Here is a 20149-nt window from a genome sequence, read left to right on the forward strand (position 1 = left end):
TTAACTATAATTTTCGCTTTCCCAGGCTTGCGACCAACTTCTCCAAACTCTGGAAGGTCACCTGACGCCCCAGGAGATCAGAGCTCTAGAAGTACCGGTCTTGGAGCTGGAGTCCAAGTATGGAGAGCTCAGCGGAGCCCTCGGCCAGCAATGCGGCTTGCTAGAAGGAGCTCTTCTGCAGAGCCAGGGACTGCAAGACGCGCTGGAAGGACAAGCTTCCTGGATCAACCAGGCGGAGAACCAATTCAAGTGAGATTCTTCTATTTAATTCTTTTTCTTCTTGTGTAGGCCTTGTGGCCTGTTTTTAAGAGGGATAAGCCTCCTGCGATGTCGATTCCCAGCTGTCAATCCATCTCTTTGGTGGTCTGCCTCGGACAACCACCTCAGTTGGCTGCCCGAAAGCTACTGGTGACTGCAGCGCATGCTACACACACGTGTAGTGCGTGCAAGTCTCGACTCGGTTCATTACTAGAAACACAACTGAGAACTGAGATGGCATATCTCGGTTGTAACCAAGTAATAAAGTAAAGTGAATGAGATGTGAGTAGCATTGCATAGCGTTTTTTTTTAGCATGTTTATACCTACGTCACTCATTGGCACATGTTTGATCGTATTATACAAATTTCCCGAATTCGCACTAAATAATTCGCCCCATAAGTGGTAGTTGTTGCAATTTTTTCTGTCATTCAATGTGTAAATGTAATATGGAGGAAAACCTAAAATCTAAAGTAATTATTTATTACATTTATCGAGATATTAAAGTTATTACTAGCAATGTGTACTAGTTACTTCTTCTCCGTCTTATTCCTCATTACTGAGGGTTGTGACCCTTGTGGAAGCAATGACTCTTCTCCAGTTATCCTTTGACTGCGCTGCACATAGCTTTCCAACCACCGAGGTGCCTGCTGCTGTCTTAACTTGATTGGTTCATCATGTGGGGGATCTTTCTCTCCCTCACTTCCCCTCCAGGCTTCCAATCACAACCAGTCGCTCCAGGCTATCCGCATTGTCATGTGCATCGTGTCCAAAGAATTGAAGAATCCGTTGTGTACAGACACTGCCTAGAGTCATGCCATCCAAGTGTAACTCCTAGGAACTTTACTAGTTACACATCACAGAAAAACACAGGTTAAGTGATATTACACAAAGTGAACGATGAATGATAAGGAGAGTGTAGTATTTATCATGGTGATGCAATGATTCTTGTGTCCCCAGGGCGCAGTACAAGCCGGCGTCTCTGATCCGCGAGCGCCTGGACGAGCAGCTGCGCGAGCACAAGATGTCCAGCTCAGAGCTGGCGGCGCACCGGCCCTCGCTGGAGCAGCTGGCCGCCGGCGCACGCAGCCTGCTGGCCACCGCCTCCAACGCCCGCCTCGCCACCAAGATCGACCAGAGGATGAAGGACGTCTACAACAGGTGAGGGACATCGTATCTCATTGGCTGAATTCTCGGCAGATTGGTAGTATTGTGCGGTTTCTGATGCTCACAACTTCCTTCTAATCAACCTGGGTGATTCACCAAGTGTAACGTTACACAAGTGTATAAAGTGATCGCTTAAGCAAGTCAAGCAAGCAAGCAAGTTAGTGTCGCGGACTCTTAAGTCAGAGTTTCTCGGTTCGAACCCACTCTACCACAATTTGTTACCTATTTCTAATAATGAGCCGCTAAGGTTCATAGAAATAGTATGAAATTGAAATATTTATGTGAATAATTCTTCTTCTCCGTCTTATTCCTCATTGCTGAGGGTTGACCCTTGCAGAAGCAATGACTCTTCTCCAGTTATCGCTTGACTGCGCAGCACGTAGCGCTCCAACCACCGAGGTGCCTGCTGCTGCCTTAATTTGATCGGTCCATCGTGTGGGGGATCTTCCTCTCCCTCTCTTTCCCTCCAGGCTATCGATCACAACTAGTCGTTCCAGGCTATCCTCGTTGCCACGTGCAACGTGTCCAAAGAACTGGAGAATCCGTCGGGTACAGACATTGGCCAGAGTCAAGCCATCCAAGCGTAGTTCCTGGCGAATGGACTCATTGGTGCATCTAGCTGTCCATTGAATTCGGAGCATGCGCCTCCAACACCACATTTCAAAGGCATCAATTTTTCTCCTTTCTGCTGAATATTTATCTTTTTTAAATATTTATCTTTTTTTTTTAATTAAATAAAAAATGCCAGGTCGTAAGCCCTGGGATGCTCTGACTTCTGATCACCTTTCATAAAAAAGGGAAGAACGATACATGTTTCACATCAAGTTGAGACACATTTTAAAACTATTTGATATGTCCCAGGTACGAGAAGCTGCTGGAGAAGTCCAACAAGCGCGGAGAGTTCTTGGAGGAGGTGTCCGTGGAGCTGAACCAGTTCTCCGGGCAGGCGACGCAGGCCGAGCAGTGGTGCACCAAGCTCATGGACAGGGCCAACTCGTCCGAGCTGTCTAGGATGTCCCCCGAGGAGTGCCAGATCAAGATGGATAAGCTGGCCGAAGAGAGGTAACGCACCGTCTTGATCCCTCAATGTCATTCCTCTCTTCTTATCATCTTCCATTATTCCACTGCCATCTCACACTCTTTAGCTGTCATCTTTCACTCCTCTATGGTCATATTTCACTGCTCTAACATCAACTTCCACTTCTTCACTGTTATCAAATACTCTTTTGCTAACATCCTTCACTTCTGTAGAATCGTCTTCTACTCTTCCAATGTCATTTTTCACTTCTGTATCATCATCTTCTACACTTCCAACATCATTTTTCACTTTTAATTAATGTTTTACTTAGTAAATACCACTATTTCTTAAAATCTACTGTGACACGTGTTTCAATGATTTTAAAAAATAGTGGTATTTACTAAGTAAACCATTAATTAAAAATGGATAGATTTTACCACAAAGTGACTGCCGAATCAATTAATGATATCATTTTTCACTGCTGTAGTATCATTTTCTACTCTTCCAATGTCATTTTTCACTGCTTTAGCATCATCTTCCACTCCTCTAACATCATTTTTCACTGTTGTAACAACATCTTCTGCTCCATCACTGCCATCTTACACTCTTTTGCTGTCATCTTTCACTGCTATATCATCATATTTCACTCCTGTAACATTATCTTCCGCTCCTAAACTGCCATATTTCTCTTTATTTGTTATAAAATCATCTTCCATTCCTCCAAAGCCATCTTTCACTCCTGTAACATCTTGTTCCACTCCTCCAATGCCATCTTCTGCTGCTCCAGCGCTATTCACATCTCTTCTTCATTCCCGCATTTGAATCATATTTTTTCCTTTACCACATCGAAGTTCTGGAGATTAATGATGAAACTTTATATTGCAGAGACTCCAGGAAGCAGTTGGTGGATGAGTGCTTACGCAACGGGAAGCAACTCATTTCCAAGAAGGATGTTGCAGACACCCAAGTCATCAGAGACAGAATGAAGGTACGGATTCCCCAGAATACTCTTCATCAGGCAGCGAAGTTCTTGAGATATCCAGCAACGGATAATACTTGAAAATATTGGCTTTATAATTGGAATTTTGTCCACCTCCGTGGTGTAATGGTCAGCGTGTTTAGCTACCATGCTGGAGGTCCCAGGTTCGATTCCCAGGGAGGACGAGAATGAATATTAGTGATTTTACACTCTCATATTTCGTAGTCGTACAGGAGAAAGTGACCAACTGACAAAACGTAAAATGTTCAGGAGGGCCATTCAAATCACTTTTGCTTGGCAAGAAAATAAACATCAATGCAGTTAGTCAATATATTATACTTCCAAGTTTAAAATCCTTTGGGATTTTTTCAGGGCAATATTAAGCTAGTAAGATATCAAATAGTCAATGATCACGTTTTTGTAAAAAATGCACTTGGTCACTTTCTCCTGTATGACTGCGATTTATTTAATATTACTCTGGACTGGTCCCTGAAGCGCAGGAGCTATCACCTTATACTTCATATAATTAACGATCAAGATAACATTGCGTCAATACGATGCAGTGCCCTATGCACCATTTGGTGCGGATAAGGGTTAGAGAGAGAGATAATTGGAGAATGGCAATTATTCAATGTGATCTTTTGTTTCAATTCAGGGTCTCGAAGTGCAGTGGAAGGATCTGATGACATCTATGGACGATAAGCAGAAGCTGTCCAAGCAACGTGCCGACCAGTTGAACCAATACGAGAAGCTCAGAGCGCAGGTAGGCACGCACACTCATCACAAATTGTATCTACCAACAGTTTGTAAAAGACGCGTTTTCCGCAAACGATGTGTTTGCATAGAATTGGGTAGAATTCTATATTGAATTGTTGGGTAATATATCCAAAATAAAACAAGGTTTGTTGGATTGAATTCTACATTTATTTATGTATATGTTAATACGGGACGCGTTTCGTCTTCTTAGGACATTATCAAACACATGAGTGTTTGATAATGTCCTAAGAAGACGAAACGCGTCACATATCAACATAGACAATTCGATAATTAAATAAAGACATGGTTTTTTATTGTAGCTGCAGACAGTTGGTAGAATTCCATATTGAATTGTTGGGTAATATATCCAAAATAAAACAAGGTTTGTTGGATTAAATTCTACATTTATTTATGTATATGTTAATACGGGACGCGTTTCGTCTTCTTAGGACATTATCAAACACATGAGTGTTTGATAATGTCCTAAGAAGACGAAACGCGTCACATATCAACATATACATAAATAAATGTAGAATTCAATCCAATAAACCTTTTTTTATTTTGGATTTATTACTCAACAATTCAATATGGAATTCTACCAACTGTCTGCAGCTACAATAAAAAACCATGTCTTTATTTAATTATCGAATTGTCTCCACTGATTCATGTTGATGGGTTGTCCAGGTTGTCAACTGGCTGTCCAGCACTGAGGAGAAGGTGAACAGACTGCAGCCTGTGGCCGTGGAGATGGAGGTCATCAAGAGCCAGCAGGACGAGCTGCGACCCCTCATGAAGGAGTACAGGGACTACGGTCACCAGATAGACAAGGTGAGTTGCGATAGCTGGTCGTATTCTTCATCGTCAGCTCAGAGACGACTCCGGTTTGCCTGGATTTGAGGCATGACCTCTTGAACTGATGGATATCGTGAGGTGGGGACGACAATGAAGGCGATACTGGAAGGAACATATAAACAGAATGTCAGAAGACAGACTTCCACGTATCGCCCTCCAAGGCAACCCTGAAGTACGCAGACCTCCGAAAAGATGGAAAGACAGCTGGGAGTCAACATCCCAAGAGCGACATGCGGAGGAACAAACAGATCCCTAGGATCTACAAAAAGAAGAAGAAGAAGTAGAATAATAAAAAACTGCCTTTTTTCCAAATAAATCTTTATTACAGTCTAAGGGTTTATGCTTATTAATAACGTCTTTTTATTTAAATTTAGGTGAACGAAGTTGGCTCAATCTACGATGCCTTGCTGAGAGGCGACCGCCCCGACAGCCCTCATCGCAAGCGCTCCAGCCAAACTGCTTACAGTCCAACCAAACGCCCGTCACAGGCTTCGCGTATGTATTTTTTTCATCCTTCTTACTTACTTCAACCTTCTTCTTGTGTCCAGTATTGAACAAAGGCCTCCCTCTTGGACTTCCACAGTTGTCTGTTGGACGCGACTCTCTTCCACTGCAGGCCCGCCACTTTCCTAATGCCATTGGACCGTCTTGTCTGGGGCCTACCCACGCTTCTGTTCTAGGTCTCCAGTCAAGCACGTTTTTCGTTCATCTTTTGTCATGTTATTTATGATTTATTTTACCAAACACTAGACTATTCACCCTACGGATGATATATCAATACTACAGGTGTCGCAATTTGAGACGAAAAAGTGGAAAACTTAGTATGATCAAGTATTCCAAATACTTGAAAGTAGTCAGGTCAGGAGTCGAAGAAGGATGAATGTAGACTGTGTGGAGTCCTAATGCGATCCCTCAGTACAGCAAAACATTGTATGATAGATGTTTGAATGGTAAAATAAGGAATGAATGCAGGGCTGAGATAAGCATTATCCATCAAATTAAGAAAGGTGTATTGAGATGGTTTGAGCGTATGAATTGACTTTCCTAATGCCATCGGACCATCTTGTCTGGGGCCTACCCACACTCATGAATCCTGTTCTAGCCCTCCAGTCAAGCATATAGATGCTTCTAGAATCTTAAGTGTTTTTATTCTAACGCGTGAGAGTTTCATGCATTCTTTTATTGCAGTTCGCGGTACAGACGGCAGATCTCCGTCTCCGACTAAGACTGGCCTCGGCCTCGTGAGCCCCATCAGTGCTTCCGGCTCCAGCGGATTCTCTTCCAGAAGATCCAGCCAAGACGGCTTCCATTTGGAAGGTGATACATGCATTTTATACCGAACTATCCTACCATAGGTGAAGAAGAATATGAAAGTATTTACAGGGCTTATGACCAACTGTCATAGGCTGGTCAAGTGATTACTTTACAGATTACCCAAGATTGACAACCACACTACTCAAATTTTTGGAACTCCTACATATCGCTCACTCCTTTCAAGAACGTCATAAATCAAAAGTCGTCAATTTTCAGTTGTGCATGTTTTCGGAATGCCCAGAAAATGTACTATATCCCAGCAAAAGAGGCGTAATTTTAACTTAATATTTACCCGCTACAGAGCAGAAAGTGTTGTTTTTGCATTTTGAAGAAAGGGTATTGTTTAATTATTTTTTTAAATATATTAAATATCTTTCAAATGGAGAAAAAATCTTCAGGTTTTACCTAAAAGATCTGTTGCACAGTAAAAAGTTCAATAAGTGGCTTGATATTTATTTTTAATACATTGTATGATATTATTAAACTTTCAAAACGTACTCCTGAAAAATCAGTTTTTTTTTATTAATGACGTTTTTGAAAGGAGTGAGCGATATATCATTAATCTCATGACACAGTCACAACAGCAATCTTTTTTGGAGAACATTCTAATTTCATTGTCACTATCACTATTTTGAGTAAAACAATCGCTTATACTCAAAGTAGTGATAGTGGCAATGAAATTAGAGTACTTTTAACACCACTATTGGATGAATCTAACATTGGGCGAAAACAATAGGTTTTATTGAAAAGATGTATTTCTATTTTTCACTAAAAATTGGTTAAGTTTGAGTATTTGTGAATATTATTGACGAATCGGAACTTCAGAAATACGGATGCTATGACGCAACCTCCTAACTCGACTGTCAAAAACATACTGGCGTCATCTTCGGTATATCGACCATGCCTTTGGCAAAGTATACCGGAGTCGATATCGCTCACTCCTTTCAAGAACGTCATAAATCAAAATTCGTCAATTTTCAGTTGGGCATGTTTTCGTAATGTCCAGAAAATTTACTATATCCTAGCAAAAGCGGCATATTTTTAACTTAATATTTACCTGCCACAGGGCAGAAAGTGTTGTTTTTGCATTTTGAAGAAAAGGTATTGTTTAATTATTTTTTAAAATAAACTAAATATTTTTCAAATGGAGAAAAAACCTTCAGGTTTTACTTTAAAAGATCTGTTGCACAGTAAAAAGTTCAGTAAGTGGCTTGATATTTATTTTTAATACATTGTATTATATTTTTAAACTTTAAAAACGTTCTCCTGAAAAATCGAGTTTTTTGATTTATGACGTTCTTGAAAGGAGTGAGCGATATATCAATTCTCAGCTCTTAACAGTTTAAAAAGTGCCAGTATTTGTCTCATCCGTAACTGTGTGATGATATTGACGATGCGTATTTTGCAGAAATGTCGCCGGTGCAACAGCAGCTGTCCGAAATCAACAATCGCTACAATCTGCTCGGAGTGAAGCTGTCGGACAGGCAGAGCGAGCTGGACAGCATCAGGGAGGAGGTCAGGAAACACCTGGAGAGTCTCAAGAACCTCTCTCTGTTCCTGGACAAGGTAAGGGAATCAACTCACCGGATCTGGAATGTTAGCAAAACCTATCAAAACATGGTCCGATTGATGAGACCTCTTTCTGGGCTTTATTGAATGAAAACTAGATAATCCGCCTCTGCAATGTGGCTAAATTCATGCCTTTTTATGAGTTCAATCACGAATTACATGAAATAATAGTAACTTTAATCATTAAGACGAGTAGGCTATATAGTGGAAGTCTAATTAGGGCCATGATATGCTTCTTCTCTTCCCTTCAAACCCTTATCCGCACCCCAATGGTGCATAGGGCACTGTATCATATAAACGCAGTGTTATCTTGATCGTTAACACATGAAGGAAAGGTGATCAAGGTGATCATCCAGGGTAATATTGAATAAATATTAGAGTGAAAAATCACTTATATTTATTTGACCCCCCCCCTGGGAATCGAACCCGGGACCTCCAGAACGGTAGCCGAGCGCGCTGACCATTGCACTATGGAGGCATGATATGCGGTGATCCATAACTTGAAAATAATCAATTTTGCTTCTTCAATCTTCGAATTCTACTATCATTACCGTTAAGATATGATTATCATTGATTTTTTTACAGGTTCAAAGGCAGTTGCCCAAGGACACAGTTCCTAACACCAAAGAAGAGGCTGACAAGACCAACAAGCAAGTCCGTGCCGTTCTTGAAGATATGTACGAGAAGCAGAGCCTCCTGGATTCTACCAAGAGCCAGGTATATACACGTTTTGATCATGTCCAAATCCTTGTACACAAACCTGGGTTTTACTTTAGCCTTCCTTGTGTCCAGTATTGAACAAAGCCCTCCCTCTTGGACTTCCACAGTTGTTATTTATTTATCTATATATTCTTCCATATTTCGATTCTTAAATCTAATCATGCTATGAGACTACAGCGTATGAATTTTTTCTAGGTCAAGGAGCTGATCCGTCGCAAGGCGGGTGTAATCGGAGCCGACAGACTGCAAGATGAGATGGAAGATGTCGCTAGCAGGTGGAAGAAGCTTCACGATGCCTGCAAGGATAAGTAAGTCACATTGATTTATTTAGTGTTCTCTTTTTGGTCACATTGCACACCTAGACTGATGGAACAGCTCTTGGCGTAATAGTTGCCGTAATAAAAAAGACTGTCTATGACGTATGTGATGGGGGGAATAGAATCAATTCTTCTACTCTTTCCTTTCAAATTCCAGTTGAATTTTGAGAAGGGCCCTTTCATTTTTTCCTCTTATCTGGACCAATTTGCCCTACCGCACCTATAAAAGTGTCACTTCAAAAACCCTCATCTTCTGCAATGATTCCGTATATAGTCCTGCGTAAATCTTGACTTTATTATCATTTAGACTTGTTGAATTGTCCAACTATTTCATAGTCTTCTTCTTCTTTTTCATCTCGGTGTAGGCCTTGTGCCTATTTTTAAGAGGGATTAGCCTCCTGCGATGTCGATTCCCAGCTGCCAATCCATCTCTTTGATGGTCTGCCCGAGAGTTGTCTACCTTGGGGTTGCCGCGCAATGTGATGTGGAAGTCTGGATGGTTCCATTCTCCTCACATGCTCATACCATTGTCTTCTTCGTTGCCTTCAAACAGCGCCTCAACGGTCCTAATTCCCATCCAATCTCATATATTCCGGAGCTAGGAGATCTGCCTTCTGCCCACACCTCGTGGACCCTCCACTGGGTGCAATGGCTCGTACTTGTCTCCTCTCAGCACATGTCCCAGATAGGATACCTTCCGGACCTTGATATCAGTCAGCAACTGTCTCCCTGTCAGCAACTGTCTCCCTCTTTGGAGCACATTTGCGTCACTGACAATATCCGTTCATGAAATGCGTAGCATTCTACGATGTAGCCACATTTGGAATGCCTCTAATCGGTACAATACCAGGTATAGTGCAGTTTATTTTCAGATCAAAGCTGCATTTTTACTGATAATTGTCTTTTTTCTATACAGGATCAAGATGATGGAAGAGATGAAGGACTTCCTGGATACTCATGACAGCCTGGTATCCTGGCTCGGAGCTAAGGACCGCATGATGGCCGCTCTTGGCCCAATCTCTTCCGACTCCAGGATGGTGCAGACTCAAGTCCAACAGGTGAACATTTCTAACTAATTTACCATCATGCCGCTATCCGCAGGAGCAGGCAGAGAGAATAGAACAGCACACCACTCTGTACCTACCCTACCTTATTAAGTAGTACCTAGCTTACCTTACTACCTACCTGTACTGTCTTTTTTTTAAATCCTTATCCGCACCCAATGGTGCATAGGGCACTGCATCATAGTGACGCAATGTTAACTTGATCGTTAATTGCATGAAGGCAAGGTGATCAGCCCTACGCTTCAGGTACCAATCCAGGGTAATATTGAATAAATATTAGAGTCATAAAATCACTTATATTTATTTGACCCCCCCGGGAAACGAACCCGGGACCTCCAGTACGGCCGCCGAGCATACTGGCCACCCTAATTAATTCTCTGTGCATGCCACTGAGTATGCAACCCTAATTAGTGTGCTAATTATAGTAAAAAACACCCGACAACAATGTGTAGGGTGATATTTCTTCAAGTCAAATTGCACCATGCGTGAGTCTCTGTCTGACTGATGATATCTGTCCAGGTCCAAGTTCTGCGCGAGGAGCTGAGGACGCAGCAGCCGCAGCTGTCCCACCTGGAGGAGGTGGGGGCCTCGGTGCTGGAGAGGCTGGAGCCGAGGTCGCCCGACCACACCCGGGTCGCCGGGAAGCTGTCGCAGCTCCAGGCCAGATGGGCGGATCTCCTCAACAGGTAACCCGCAATATATTAACAAACTAACTAACCATCACGCCGATTCCCCGCAGGGGTAGGCAGAGAGAATTGATCCTCGATATTCCCTTCACATCTTAGTAATCATTTTTTTTTATTTATATCTCAACAAAGATGAAGAACAATACGAAAGTCTGGGCATTTACAGGGCTAATGACTCGCCATAGGCTGGTTAAAATGATCACTTTCTTCGTGTAAGAAAGAAAAAAAAGTTTTTTATTTTTATTTTAATAAAAATGAATTATATTACCAACAAACGTAACCATCAAGTCGTCTCCAAGCACAAGAGCTCAGTCTCTTTATTGGAGAGAACTGCGTTATTAATTTTAAGGTTGTAAGTAGAAATGTTTAGAAAATTAATTAAAATGAGAAAAAAACTTTTGTTACCATATTAAATAATAATAAAAATAAAAAAAATGTGTAACGTTCACCATTTCTTTGAATATTATTAAAATATTAAAAAAAAAAAACTTATAATTCAACTAACTAACCATCACGCCGCTTCACCGCAGGGGTAGGCAGAGAGAATAGAGCGCCACACCACTCTGTCTTTGCAAACATTCTTCGCCTCTTCCACGTTCATGCATCTCCTCATACATACCTGCCGATTGTTACGACTCCTAACCTGACCACTTTCAAGTATTTAGCATACCTGATCGTGCCATGTTTTTCCTGGTCTTCCTCTGCTTCTTTTCCCACTAACATTCGCCTCATAAATTTGATTGACAATATTAAATTATCTTACAACATTTTGAGTGTGTCCAAATACTTGTTCACAAAATCTGGATTATCTCCAATTACAGGAGTTATTTTCATATTATTTTTTGACATCTCATCAAAGATGAAGAAGAATATGGAAGTCTGGGCATTTACGGGGCTGACGACCGTCATAGGCTGGTTTAAGTGATCACTTTACACACGTGTAACATTCACCAATTTACACGTGTGTAAAGTGATCACTTAAACCAGCCTATGACGGTCGTAAGCCCCGTAAATGCCCAGACTTCCATATTCTTCTTCATCTTTGATGAGATGTCAAAAAATAATATTAAATTATCTTAGTCAAGAGATTGGCACGCATACCTCCTACCTTACTTGATACCACTAGTTGGGAAACTCTGATCTACATCTATCACATTGCCATCATTCGTGTATATGAATGATATTCTAGAAGGTGCGTTTTGAATTATCATTGATGACTTTGTGTGCAGGTTGGACGCGAGGGCAGAGTCTCTCGGGGCTGCTGTGGACACGACGAGGGAGTTCGATGCCGGACTCTCCCGTCTCCGAGACGCCCTGCAGACCATCTCCGACAACCTGGATGACCTTCCGCTGGAGAAGGACTCCGAGGAACAGCTCAGAAAGATCGAGGTATATACGACAGTCAATTTCAAATTCCAAGCAAACAGCTCTGCTGACCAATATAAAACCTAGTAATGGACTATATTTCCCTTTAGCGTAACAGACATCAATAGTAAGGTAGAGGAAAGGCAATTGAGATGGTATGGGCATACAGGACGTAGAGAACCTGATCATATTGTGAACCAGGCAATCGCCATGGATCTCGAAAGACATCAAAGGCCATGACCTAGGTGACATTGTACATGATAGAAGGGCCTATAACCTGAGGACGAGGAAAGCTGATCCCAATAGTCTACAAAGACGATGAAACGTCTTTTGCAAAGCAATGTTATTTCATGAACTAATTTGCCAAAATTATAATAAAATGTGAAACTAATTTGTATTCCGATTTTACTGTAAATTTACATTTAAAAGCTTTCAATGCCCTGGTCACTACCAATCTAAATAAATACAAGTTTGTAAATTCGCCACCAAATTTTATAGAAGTGCCCCAATATAGGCAGTGAAAGGGATTAGTAGTTAGTTACTTTACAGTAATATTTTATAGAGAAAATATTGGTCATAATTCTCCCATATGAAAGCAAACCATCTACAGGTTAAAACAAATTAAAATACACCACCTGTTACAGTAATATTTTACAGGAGAAACAATGATTTTAATTTTCCTATATAAAGACGAACCATTTACAGATTTAACCTCTCCCTTACGGTGCTAAAAAAACTTGCGTGTGCAACAGTGATATATATTTGTACACCATATGGAAAGGAAACAAAAAAACGGGAAAAATGTAAATATTCCTATGTTGCTTTTATTGCCCACACTTAAGCTAAAATGTAACAATTTTGTAATGCTAGCCCGTTAAGTAAGTCAACTAGAATTGAAGTGACGTCTAAGTCTTGCGTTTTTGTCCAGAACCTGGAGAGGCAGCTGGAAGGCCAGCGCCCACTCTTGGCGGAGCTGGAAGCCCGCGGGGCCGCGCTGTGCGAGGTGCTCACGGACCCCGCCTGCCGCCAGGACATCCAGGGCAAGCTGGCGCAGGTCGGCCGGCAGTACGCCACGCTGCAGAGGAAGCTGGACCACCGCAAGGCGGAGCAGGAGGGAGCGCTCCGGTAAGATTGTATTTCCAACCTGTAATCATCACCTGTTGACACACATGCCCAAGGTCTTTTGGGATAATTCAAGGGAATTTTTGAAGGAATTTATCAGAATCTTGGACCTTAAGGTAAACGAAAATAAACTTACTATCAGTCACATCATTATAAAGTATTTTAAATACGTGAAAATGATCAAGTCAAGAGTCAAAGAAGGATGAAAGTAGATTTAATCCTTACTGGTCCAATGTCGAATCTCATTCGACATCAATTTTTTCCTCTTAGGTCCCATGTCGGATGTTATTCGACATTTTTTTCATCATTAGTATTATGTACTTAAATTCCAAGCTTACAATTTTGTCACTCGTATCTATTACAACAGTATGTGGAGCAGAGGACAAAGGATTTTTTCCAATTGGAATGTAACTGTATACCTAGATATATTTTTTTTAATTTTGGGAGACCGGAAAGGGTTAATGCTGTCAAAATATCTCTGTGCGGCAAAACCATGTATGATAACATGGATGTTTGAATGGTAAAATAAGGAAAAAATGCAAGGCTAAGATAAGCATTATCCATCAAATTAAGAAAGGTGTGTTGAGATGGTTTGGAGATGTGAATCGAATGAGTGAAGAAAGAACATTAAAACAAACTTGGTATTATAGAATAACTCCTTCTTCTTCAAACCCTTATCCGCACACCAATGATGCATAGGGCACTGCATCATATATACGCAGTGTTATCTTGATCGCTGAAACACATGAATGAAAGGTGATCAGCCTTCCGCTTCAGGTACCAGTCCAGGGTAATATTGAATAAATATTGAAAAAATTAAAAATTAAAAATATAAGTGATAGAATAACTATTATAACTTAATAATTTTTCAATGATCTATATATTATTCCGCCTCCTTGGTGTAATGGTTAACTTGTTTAGCTACCGTGCTGGAGGTCCCAGGTTCGATTCCTAGAGGGGGGTGAATATAAATATTAGTGATTTTACACTCTAATATTTATTTAATAATTCCCTAGACCAGTCCCTAAGTGTAGGATTGATCACCTTACCCTCATGTGCTTCAACTAACGATCAAGATAACACTACATCAATACGATGCAGTGCCCTATGCACCATTGTGTGCGGATAAGGGTTAGAAGAAGAATATATTATATTTTACCTGTACATTTTGGCTTTTGGTGTGCTGTGGAATTTAAGGAGGAATTTGGTGTGTCGTATGTGAGAAAAGGTTGCGGAAAACTTGTCATAGATAGTGATCTCTTTAACTTGCCTTTTAATCTGTGTTGTGGATTCTCTCCGGGCGTGTTGTGGTTCTAGTGGTGATTTGTGTTTGTTTTCCAGGGATGGAAGGCAGCTGGAGGAGAGCGTGTCGCGCACGCTGGGCTGGATCCAGGGAGAGCTCAGCGAGCTGGCCGGCCGCCTGCTGGTGAGCGCCGACAAGGAGAAGCTGCGCCAGCAGTTGGAGAGGCACGGCCCCGCCTACCGGGAAGCCATGGCCAAGGAGCACGAGGTCATCATGCTGCTCAACAAAGGTGACTTGGACCCACTTGGTTTCTGCATCATACTAATCTCTTAAACTTTTTTTTTTTGACATCTCATCAAAGATGAAGAAGAATATGGAAGTCCTGTAATTGGAGATAATCCAGATTTTGTGAACAAGTATTTGGACACACTCAAACTTTAGGTTGAGAGACTGAATGATCATTTAGTCTCTCGATTTTCTTCTGCTGATTATTCAGTCTTATCTGGCCACTGATTCCTGTGGCTCAGTCAGCTAAACGGAAAGGAAGTAAATAGAAAGCACACATATCTAATATGTTTTATTTCAATGCTTGTTAAGCAATGTAAATTTTATAAATCAAAAATATTGGAAATACCAGGCGACTGCACCTTTTAAGAAGCATGCGGTCCGCCATCAGCATTATTTAGTATAGCGTGTGTTGCCATTACGTTCAACAGATGGAGCTTCCATAATTGTAAACCTGTTGAACCATATTTGGAGACATTTTGTAATTGTGATTGTATTTGTCATCAGGCCGCGAAATGGAGAACAGACCTGCTCATCCGAATCTGCGCAAGGAGCTAGACCGCATCCAGCAGCAGTGGGAGAAGCTTCGCAGAGAAGTGGTGGATCGTCAGACCAGACTGCAAACTGCTATGGTAATATATATTTAATTTTATTAGTAACATTGGCATATTAGTACGTATACATTTTTAAATTTAATTAAATTAAAACCTCAAAAACTTTTATGCGACCCATCATGACGTATGGGATCGAAAGTAGAGTGGACACCGTAGGCACAAAAAACGCGCTTAGAGTGTCAGAAATGAAGACTCTAAGAAGCATATCTGGCAAGGGTGTATGAGACAGAATAAGGAATACCAGGATAAGGGAAATATGCAAGATTGAAGATGTTGTTAGGTGGGGAAGGCAACGAAGGAGACAATAGTGAGGAGAATGGAACCATCCAGACTCCCCCACATTGCACTGCACGGCCAACCCAAGGCAGATCACCAAAGAGATGGATTGACAGCTGAGAATCGACATGGCAGGAAGCTAACCCCTCTTAAAAACAGGCCGCAAGGCCAACACCAAGCAGCAGAAAAAGAAAAAGCTCTTCCCATCTTTGGGCTTTTTTGAAGCATGTTTTTTTCTTCAACAGGAGCACTGCAAGAAGTTTGGCAAGGCGCAGGAGCAGTTCCTGCCTTGGCTAGCGCAGGCTGAAGACAAGCTGGACAAGCTGGCGCCGGCGGCTTTCAAGAAGAAGAACATCGAGAAGCAGCTCCGGGAGCTGCAGCAGATCAGGAACGACATCTGGAAGAAGTGAGTTGGGTTTTTGTCCTTTAGTCTGCGGGAAAAGGCTGTCAGAATCAGATGTTTGAGGATATCCAAAGCAATTGGAGATATTAGTAATATCTTATCAGTATACCAACAGTCATCCATCAGTCCACAGTTTCTTGGAGGTCTATGATCTACCACATCAACACCGAAAAGGACTTTTTGAGCTACACCTTTCATTAATTGATTCGGCAGTCACTTTGTGTTGATTTCCATCCATTTTCAATATAAATTTCACTTGGTAAATACCACTTGTCTGCCTTCATAGTAAAGTAGTTAGCGCGCTAGGCTACCATGCTGGAGGTCCCGGGTTCTATTCCCAAGAGGGACAAGATAAATATTAGTAATTTTCAGTCTAATATTTATTCAATATCGCCCTGAACTGGTACCTGAAGCGCAAGGCTGATCGCCTTTCCTTCATGTATTTATCGATCAAGATGACACTACTTCTATACAATGCAGTGCCCTATGCACCGTTAGGTGTGGATAAGAATCAAAATACCACTATTTCTTAAAATCTATAAGTCTTATATTAAATAAAGGAGTCTACTGCTTTTAAATTCAGGAGGAATGTGTCATTCACCGAGTGCTTGAGGATAAGTCGTTGTTTGATTTGTTTTCTTCAAATACAATTGTCCATCTCCGGTTTGGAAGACCAAACGACTAATGTGTGTGGCTATTATTTATAGATCCGGCGAATACGAAAACAACCGCACTCTCGGAGAGACGTTTGTATCGGCGTGCGACGTCGACCAGGACATTGTCAAGGAGCAAATCGGAGAGCTGAAGAACCGCTGGGACAAACTGAACAACGGTAAACAATCAGACTGATATTTTAATCTAACGAGCATCTCTCATAACAAAATTGTGAAAAAGTTGCTCCTTTAACGAGTGACATTTCACATAATGAGTTACAGAAAAAGGGCAAGTCCCTTTCTCACGACATGTATATTATAGGTGTCTCAACTCGAGACAAAATATCTTTTGTTTTTATATGAAAGAAGATGCGAGTCTGACCAATTTGGTCAACCGGTGCGTCTAACTAACTAACTAACTAACCATCACGCCGCTTCCCCCCAGAGAGAATCGAACGCCACACCACTCTGTCTTTGCAAACATTCTTTGCCTCTTCTACATTCATGCATCTCCTCATACATACCCGACGATTATTTCGACTCCTGACCCGGCCTCTTTCAAGTATTTGACATACCTGATTGTGCCAAGTTTTCCTCGGTCGTCCTCTGCTTCTTTTTCCAACTACATTCGCTCCATAAATTTGTTTAACCGTTCTTTCTTCACTCATACGCTCCACATGTCCAAACCATCTCAACACACCTTTCTTAATTTTATCGATAATGCTTATCTCAGCCTTACATTTTTTCCTTATTTCATCATTCGAACATCTATCAAACATCGTTTTGCCACACATTCGTCTGAGGGATCGCATTTCGACTGCATTCAGTCTGCTTTCATCCTTCTTTTGCCAACTCCATGCTTCGCTTCCATACATAAGGGTTGGGACCAGAACTCCATTGTGTACTGCCAGTTTAGCTTCCGCTGATAGATTGTTATTTGCTAAAACTGATTTTAGTGCACCATTCACTCTGTTCCCAGCATTCACTCTCCTTTCTATGTCTTTATCAATCTTTCCATCCCTAGAAAACATACTACCCAAATATATGAAATCATCTACCTGTTCAAAAATCTGCAACCAACAAGATCAACCGGTGCGTCTGGGGTCACCAATTTGGTCACCTCGTGCCTGTGTGCGTTATTGAAACGGGAAGCCAGAAAAGGATATTTAAAGAATTCTTACTTACAGATGGTTTATTTATATAAGCTCGTATTCTACAATTACTATTGATAATTACTATTAATATTTGTATCTAATGAAATAATGAAATATAGACGTAAAATGTGAAACTAGATAAACACGTCCGTTTGAACCAAGCGATGCAGGTAACCTCCTGTAAGTAACCTTCAATAAAATCTCTCTGGCACTTAAATGTTCGTGTAAAATATGTTTGTCTTTGGTAGGTATGTAGAAAAAAAATATTGTTGTAAAATATATATACATATAATATATATATATATATATATATATATATATATATATATATATATATATATATATATATATATATATATATATATATATAAATAAAACCCTTATCCGCACCCCAATGGTGCATAGGGCACTGCGTCATATAAACGCAGTGTTATCTTGATCGTTTACACATGAAGGAAAGGTGATCAGCCCTCCGCTTCAGGTACCAGTCCAGGGTAATATTGAATAATTATGACAGTGAAAAAATCACTTATATTTATTTTACCCCCCTTGGGAATCGAACCTGGGCCCTCCAGAACGGTAGCCGAGCGTGCTGACCATTACACTACGGAGGCGGACTATATATATATAAAAATTTAATTTTAAATTTTAAACCTCGAATTTTACACAATTATTGGGGTCACCATTATTGTCAGGGTTTACCAGTTATAGCTAATTGCTGCGGTAATTCCGACTGTTTTAATTGTGGCGTGTTGCCGTTGTTATGTAATGTATAGCAAAAATTATGTTGCAAGTTTTGGTGTGTTCTTGCGTCGGGGTCAACCACTTTAGTCAATTTAGTCAACCGGGAACGTCGGGGTCAACCAATTTAGCCACCTGGGAACGTCTGGTTTACGACCTGGTATTTGGGTGGCTCATCGCTTTATACGCTTGTGTTACGTTCACCATTCTCCACATTATCAAAACGTTGGGCACGGCGTACGCGCCAGGTGTGTTTCGAATATTTCCCTCAGTGCGGAATTCGCACTAAGCGTATATATATATCTAACATTTTTACCAGTGCGGAATGCGCGCTAGGCGCATATTTCTAACATTTCCCCCGGTGGGAATGCGCACTATGCGCGTATATCTATCATTTACCTCGGTGCGAAATGCACGTTAGGCACGTATATCTATAATTTCCCCTGTTTGGTGATGGGTGCTAGGCGTGTATGGCTGACAACAATGATTTAAATGGCATAAAACATCATTGCGTAATTTGAAGTATACACTAATACTATATGAAATGTACTACATGAAAAAACCATCCCATAACAAGAGATGTAATTCAGCTACGTTTTTTTAACACATTAGTTACGGCAATGTTTTGATAAAACTGTATCTTGAGGCGGGCGACATTAGACAGCTGTCCGGAAATATAAAATATGTCAGTGAACTTCATATTTTGAACTTGAGGTTGAACTCGAAAACAATACAAAAACGGTTCAATGGTCTCTAACGTCTCAAAATAAAATCATGTTAGTCCACAAATCACAAAAGTAAAAAAAATGTTAAAAACACTAATAAAATATTAGAAAATAACAACACAGTTTAACAACCGCCGAAAACTCAAAATCTGCGAATAAAAAATTATTTATGGGCTTTCCCCACACGCGTTTATTGCTTTGTAAGTACCAACTGCCGACTTAAGTAAAGGACAATGATCTCTGTATTTTATTTCATTTTAGGACAAAGAAAAAAACGCACCGTCTGTATCCATTGTTTAAAGTTAATTTGTAACATTTCCTTCAAAACAGATTACGACCATTAGCTATGTTTTGAACCAGTAAATATCAGTATTATTTTTTATATTACAACGACATCTATCCACTACACAACAAAAGCCAAAAGGCCAAGAGATTAGAAGTTTATGACGTGTTTTTTGTATACTAAATTGAAGGTAGCCGAAATGCACAAAAATGTGCACCCCGCCACCACACAAGGTTTCTGAAACGCACAAATATGTGCACACCGTACACAATGTGTTAAAGGCATGACACATCATAGTGCAACCGCAATACATCTTTTTAAAAAAATCCTTAGATTTTGGTCATAAATCATACAATTAATATAGATGATCTAGACATGCAGTTTTTATTTTTTAGTAAATATTCTAATATTCGAATATTTTCGTCTTCCACAGACCTCATGGAGAAGTTGGATTGGCTGGAGAACACCTCCCACAGGCTGGCCGACTTCACGGACCAGTCCCGCGACATCGAACACGCCCTCCGAAGATGCGAAGACAGGTATCGTATACTTTAAATATACTCAAAATATTATTTTCATTAATTTTG

At 40.8% G+C, this 20149-nt stretch overlaps 1 protein-coding gene across 1 annotated transcript in view; it reads left to right on the forward strand.

The window, feature by feature from the left end:
• shot (dystonin-like protein short stop) overlaps nucleotides 1–20149 on the forward strand; it is a 331096-nt gene that overhangs the window by 229894 nt on the left and 81053 nt on the right. Inside the window, exons 35-54 of the mRNA XM_088269259.1 lie at nucleotides 26–249; nucleotides 1217–1417; nucleotides 2285–2485; nucleotides 3327–3429; nucleotides 4076–4183; nucleotides 4861–5004; nucleotides 5403–5523; nucleotides 6217–6345; nucleotides 7751–7908; nucleotides 8497–8628; nucleotides 8827–8939; nucleotides 9865–10006; nucleotides 10532–10698; nucleotides 11928–12087; nucleotides 12992–13188; nucleotides 14527–14717; nucleotides 15221–15345; nucleotides 15849–16009; nucleotides 16714–16838; nucleotides 19996–20101. Of these exons, the coding sequence (XP_088125385.1) occupies nucleotides 26–249; nucleotides 1217–1417; nucleotides 2285–2485; nucleotides 3327–3429; nucleotides 4076–4183; nucleotides 4861–5004; nucleotides 5403–5523; nucleotides 6217–6345; nucleotides 7751–7908; nucleotides 8497–8628; nucleotides 8827–8939; nucleotides 9865–10006; nucleotides 10532–10698; nucleotides 11928–12087; nucleotides 12992–13188; nucleotides 14527–14717; nucleotides 15221–15345; nucleotides 15849–16009; nucleotides 16714–16838; nucleotides 19996–20101 (3008 nt within the window). The remainder of the gene's footprint in view (nucleotides 1–25; nucleotides 250–1216; nucleotides 1418–2284; nucleotides 2486–3326; nucleotides 3430–4075; nucleotides 4184–4860; nucleotides 5005–5402; nucleotides 5524–6216; nucleotides 6346–7750; nucleotides 7909–8496; nucleotides 8629–8826; nucleotides 8940–9864; nucleotides 10007–10531; nucleotides 10699–11927; nucleotides 12088–12991; nucleotides 13189–14526; nucleotides 14718–15220; nucleotides 15346–15848; nucleotides 16010–16713; nucleotides 16839–19995; nucleotides 20102–20149) is intronic.

Source organism: Brachycentrus maculatus, unplaced genomic scaffold (genome assembly GCF_059751285.1).
Source record: "Brachycentrus maculatus isolate JH-2025_06_01 unplaced genomic scaffold, ASM5975128v1 h1tg000343l, whole genome shotgun sequence".
NCBI classification, from domain to species: Eukaryota; Metazoa; Arthropoda; class Insecta; order Trichoptera; family Brachycentridae; genus Brachycentrus; species Brachycentrus maculatus.